Below are 5,742 nucleotides of genomic sequence, written 5' to 3'. Positions count from 1 at the left end.
ACCACTGGCAGGCACTACCAAGCCAGGCAGTTTTCAGGTTAGAGGCCAGTCTAAAAGCAGCATTGCCATCACCCATTGGCAGTAGGTAGTATGATTGGATGAATATTGGGCTGATGTATTTGTCATAATGGTGTTTCTGCCTATATGCAAATTAGGACATATTCAATAGGTGTGGCCCTCATGTGCATATTCTAATTCATTTCAAAAGAAACTTGTAATACAAAAAAAGTTACTTTTCATGTATACTTTTACTATGTGAAGTTTTATTGTGTTAGGAGTAAAGAAAAAAATTAAGCCTATTTGGGTGTATTTTGGGCATATTCGATTAGTCTATAGCTCATTTGCATAATAAAATTCATTTTCAAAGAAACTTGTAATACAAAAAAATTTACTTTTCATGGGTACTTTCATTGTGTAAAGTTTTATTGTGTTAGGAGTAAAGAAAAAAATTAAGCCTATTTGGGTGTATTTTGGGCATATTCGATTAGTCTATAGCTCATTTGCATAATACAATTAATTTTCAAAGAAACTTGTAATACAAAAAATGTTACCTTTCATGGGTACTTTCATTGTGAAAAGTTTCATTTTGATAGGAGTAAAGGAAAAAAATAGCCCCATTGGGGTGTATTGTTGCCTGGCCTTATTGGCACACATCTCGAAATTATGAGAATTTAACATATTTCCTCAACTAGGATTTCTTAGGACTTTTAGTATGTTGTTCTGGACACCTCATAGAAAAGATCTATGCTGAAAAAAATTCTTTTACAATTAGTCTGTCGTAAAACACTATTTTGCCTGGACTATTTCTTTAAATGAAAACGTAAAGAGGCAGTGTGGTGTTTTATAACATATTTCGTTTCATTGTTGTCTAAAATGTACATACAGAGATAACCGGAGTAACGTTAACAGAGCGAGCTGACTGACGCTTTCAAGAATGCGTCCATTTGCAGAATTTCTTTGCGTACTTGCTATTGAGAAACGCCTAATGTCAGCGGCGGCTTTTGGTTTCAGTGGAAACGAGCCATAAGTACCTTTCACATTAAATAACTATTGCACTATTGAGTTTTAAATAAAAACATCTCGATCAAGATTTGTCTCTTGTCTCTATGGGGTACAAAATAAGGATTTCCTAATTGATTTTTCAATGAAATGTTTTAATTTAAGTTTAAGAAGCATACAACTAATTTTATAAATGTATCCATTTCATCTAAACTATTTGATCAAAATTGAGTTGGACCAACTCATTTAAAGGGTTACTTCAGGATTTAGCATTAAGCTTTGTATTAGTAGAAAACCTGTAGTATTTTCGAATTACCATGCTTTCCCCCCTCATATCCCCCTGAGATGAGAGATTTATGTATTTTTTGTCTGGAAAAAATCCTCCGATGACGCAAAAATAGTCATTTTGCGTCATCGGAGGATTTTCTGTCCAGAGGCTAAAGACTACAGCCAGTAGATGGCGTTGTTCCGCATGTTTTCAGCCCGCCCATAGAGGGTGGGATCTCACTCAGAATGTACACAGTGTCAGCCGTCTTTCTTTGGAAGCTAAGCTAGCAGGCTCTTGTTCTGTGGAGAAAGCTGAATAGTAGGAGAAAGCTGAGTAAGTAACCATCCTCCTTTTCCCAGACTTGTCCGGCGGGCGAGATCGTTCAAAATGTCCGGGATTCAGCTTTTGCTTTCTGCGGTCGCCATTCATTGTTTACATGCACACCTTTCAATCTAACTGAATTCATTCCGATTGGTGAATTTGAATGTAGTGTTTACATGAACGCTAAACAAGTGATCGGTTGATGTGCGTTTTACCATTGCTAAGAAAAATTCCCGCTCCTCCGTGAGAGATGCGAGACCCGGCGCGTCTCAGTAATGACGCCACCGGCCTCGCGCTGTTCTCCCGCGGCCGTCAGCCTCGTCCTGCTCGCCACAGTAAACATGATGAATGAATGGCGACTGTAGAACGCAAAAGCCGAATCCCGGACATTTTGGACGATCTCTAAATCCCTCGCAAACTCATCACGTAGGCTAGCTTTGTTGTTTACAACTGCGCACTCTTACCGGTAGGCGTGGCCCCCTAAGGCAGCGAAGCAAGTGCATTCTGGGAGTTGTTGTCTTTCATCCACATAAGCCAAAAATACATTTTCTGGCTTTTCTCAGTCTAGAAAGCTCCAAATTCAAAAATTTCTTCACATTTCTTCTACTTAAATTACCTATTTTAAATACACATTCATCTTCCCAGAGGTGAAGTATCCCTTTAAGTTGGTCAAAACTGAGTTGGATCAACTCACTTAAGTTGGTCAAAATTGAGTTGGACCAACTTAATTACATTTCATTGCATGAATTAGTTGGGGCTACACCTGCCCTCAATTAAATTGAGTTTGTCCAATGAGTCCAATGAGTTTTTTTTTTTTTTTGACTGTGTGTTGAGATGGAGACAGTAATCATTTCAGTTTATTTTGTAAAAACTGTGTTGTTTAAAGTTCATAGTAATTGTTCTGACTTGTAAATAATAAATGTGAACAATAATACACTGTTGATAAAATTAGTAATGAGTTTAATCAATCATTACATGAAGCAAATACAAACATTAAGTGAAATTGAATGAGACAGATCTCTCTCTTTACTGACTCAAAAGCATCTCAAGAGAAGAAAAGAAGAAAAGAAGAAAAGTGTCCAGTTTCAAAGATACATGAAAGTATATCTTGCGTTTGCATGGAAGAGTAGAAGCAGAAGAGAAACTAGATGTTCTGATGAAATTAAAACAATGAAAAAAATAGTAATAAAAGTGTTATGGCCTTCTTCTCCAGTGTGACTTTTCTGGTGGTCTTTCAGTTAATCTTCTGTAGTAAAGGACTTCTGCACTAAAACACACACCGCTGTGTCTTTTCTGCTGTAATATTACGAATGAATCTTCTCCTTTGTATGAATCTTCCGGTGTTTCTTCAGGACTGATGCTCAGTAAAACTGTTTACCGCACTGATCAGTTAAATGGTCTTTCTTCAGAATGAGAAGCTGAAGTGATTTCAGAGCGAAAGTCTGAGCCACTTCTTCCCAGTGTGAACTCTCATGTGAATCTTCAGACTTGATTTTCATGTGAAGCGTTTTTTACACTGAGGGCAGGAGACAGATTTTTTGGCTCCTGTTTTTCCTTTCTTGTTCACGTCTATCAGGTCTAAAAGAAACATTAAATCATGAGATTTCAAATGAGAGACAAATGTGAAATAAAAAGTGAATGAGAGTCTAATGAGAGTTAGTAGACATGTAGTTGCAACGCTACTTATAGTCAACAGAATGTGTTAAAGGGACCATCAAAAAAAAAAGTGAAACCTAAATATGTAAGTCACAATAATGAGAAATGTTGTCATAATTATGACTTAGTATCTTATAATAATTAGAAACGTTCTCGTAATAACTGAACATTGCAAAATAACGAGATGCTTTCTCATAACGACTTAACATCACATCATCACCTTTTTTATTTAATGCCATGTCAGCAATCAGAGCTATCTTCATGGCAAAAATTCAATTACAAAAACTCAAATATCATATAAATACAATAAAAACAGAACAAAGATAATCAACAAGTCATATTATACAATATATTTTTTCAAGTTAACATGATAAAAAATCCAAAACCTTTTCAGGTATAATCTCATTAAAAATGTATTTGACTGAAGTAACTTCATAACAAAGCATTCTACTTATGTTAAGACCAGGACAATCTAATAAAATATGTTTCTTAACATCTCATAATGAGAAACGGTCTCATAATAATGAGATACTTTCTCATAATGAAAATTTTACGTAATGATGAGATACTTTCTTTTAAGTATAACTCAATTTCTCATAATAATGTGAAAATGTAAAGCAGATAGCAAGCAACCACCAAGATGTCCTGTTGCTCATCATGGCTGTTAGGAAACTAACTTACACAGGAGAGACTTTAATGCTCAGCACATAAAGATGAACTACTTACTGTGATCTCAGACTGTGATTGTTTTCCATTTGAGTGAGTCACTGAAGATAACTGAAGGAACCTCTCTCCACATGGATCATGGTGATCCGGTTTCTTCATAATATGGATCCACATGTGTATCTTCAGGTCACTTTTAAAATAGAAACTCTCTCCGCACTGATCACACGTGTGCGGCTTCTCTCTGCTGTGGATCCACTCATGTGATTTAAGATTTGATGACTGACTGAAACTCTTGTCACAGTGTGAACACTTGTAAGGTTTTTCTCCAGTGTGGATACTCTCATGGTTTTTCAGATTTGATGACTTATTGAATCTCTTGTCACAGTGTGAACACTTGTAAGGTTTCTCTCCAGTGTGGTTCATCTGGTGCTGTTTTAAAGATTGAGCTGTAGTAAAAGTCTTCTCACACGCAAAGCACATGTACTCTCTCACACCAGTATGAGTTTTCTGATGTCTTTGTAAAGTTTGCTGCTGTGAAAAACTCTTTCCACACACAGAACATGAATGTGGCTTCTCCTTCATATGAACTGTCAGGTGTTTCTTCAGGTTTGATCCACTATGAAACGTTTTTCCACACTGATCACATGTGAATGGCTTCTCTCCGGTGTGGATCCTCATGTGAATCTTAACGTATGATGATTGTGTGAAACTCTTCCCGCATTGATTGCATGCGTACGGCTTTTCTCCAGTGTGGATCCTCATGTGAACATTAAGATGTTTTTTTTGTGTGAAGCTCGTCCCGCATTGATCACATGTGAACGGTCTCTCTCCGGTGTGGATCCTCATGTGAATCTCAAGACTGTGTTTGGTTGTGTAACTCTTTCCACACTGAGTGCAGGTTTTAGATTTCTTGGCTCTTATTTTCTTTAAAAATGTCTCTTTAGTCTTTGAGCGACTCAAAGTTTTTTTTCCAGGTTTGACATGATGTTCCTCCTCTACTTCACTCAGTTCTTCACTCTCCTCCTTCACTTCTCTCAGTTCTTCTCTCTCCTCCTTCACTTCACTCAGTTCTTCACTCTCCTCCTTCACTTCACTCAGTTCTTCACTCTCCTCCTTCACTTCACTCAGTTCTTCACTCTCCTCCTCCACTTCTCTCAGTTCTTCACTCTCCTCCTTCACTTCACTCAGTTCTTCACTCTCCTCCTTCACTTCACTCAGTTCTTCACTCTCCTCCTCCACTTCCATCAGGTCTAAAATCAAAGAAGAAATCATCAAAATAATACAAAGAAAAAAAAAAATGAAGATGCTTTCCAACAGGTTTTATCGTAGTTTTTGTCCAAGTTTTTTTTGTTTGTGTTTGACAAAAACTATGATAAAACCTGTTGGAAAGCATCTTTTGCAGCAATTTTTTGTGTGAGCATATCAGTGAACACCCCTGACCACTCGGTGAGCTTCACGTCTTTGTATATGAAAGTTTAATGCGTTTTTTGTAAGGATTGTTCCAGTGCCCATAGGCTGCCATTCTGGAGGTGGGGGGGGGGGGGGAGCGAAAGAAACCTAAAATTCTCAGGACAGCAGCATGTGTCTAAATTTTAATCTTAACCGTTCTATTTCATCAGAAACGATCTGTAAACAGGGCTTTAAGTGTAAAATACCGAACTTGTCCTTTAACTAGTTTTAAATTACCTATTTTTGAGAATTATCTGCGTCCCACATGTGTCACTCAACCCTGATACAGTTGATTTTAAAAACCTTGTGAAAATCGGACAAACATTCTAGGAGGAATTTGAAAAAGTAGGTATTAAAAGAAACTCAAGATGGCAGACAGGAAG

At 37.2% G+C, this 5,742-nt stretch overlaps 1 protein-coding gene across 1 annotated transcript; it reads right to left on the bottom strand.

Moving 5' to 3' along the window:
• Window positions 1–2,408: 2,408 nt before the first annotated feature.
• LOC308692455 (uncharacterized protein) lies at window positions 2,409–5,155 on the bottom strand (the record flags this gene model as incomplete). Its single annotated transcript, XM_081368487.1, has 2 exons — window positions 2,409–3,166; window positions 3,971–5,155. 2 exons carry the CDS (start codon window positions 5,153–5,155, stop codon window positions 3,161–3,163), a joined length of 1,191 nt encoding a protein of 396 aa, XP_081224613.1. The 3' UTR covers window positions 2,409–3,160.
• Window positions 5,156–5,742: the final 587 nt, after the last annotated feature.

Source organism: Scardinius erythrophthalmus, assembly GCF_964197995.2.
Source record: "Scardinius erythrophthalmus genome assembly, chromosome: 1".
Taxonomy (NCBI): domain Eukaryota; kingdom Metazoa; phylum Chordata; class Actinopteri; order Cypriniformes; family Leuciscidae; genus Scardinius; species Scardinius erythrophthalmus.
This window is presented reverse-complemented; position numbering and strand designations above follow the sequence as displayed.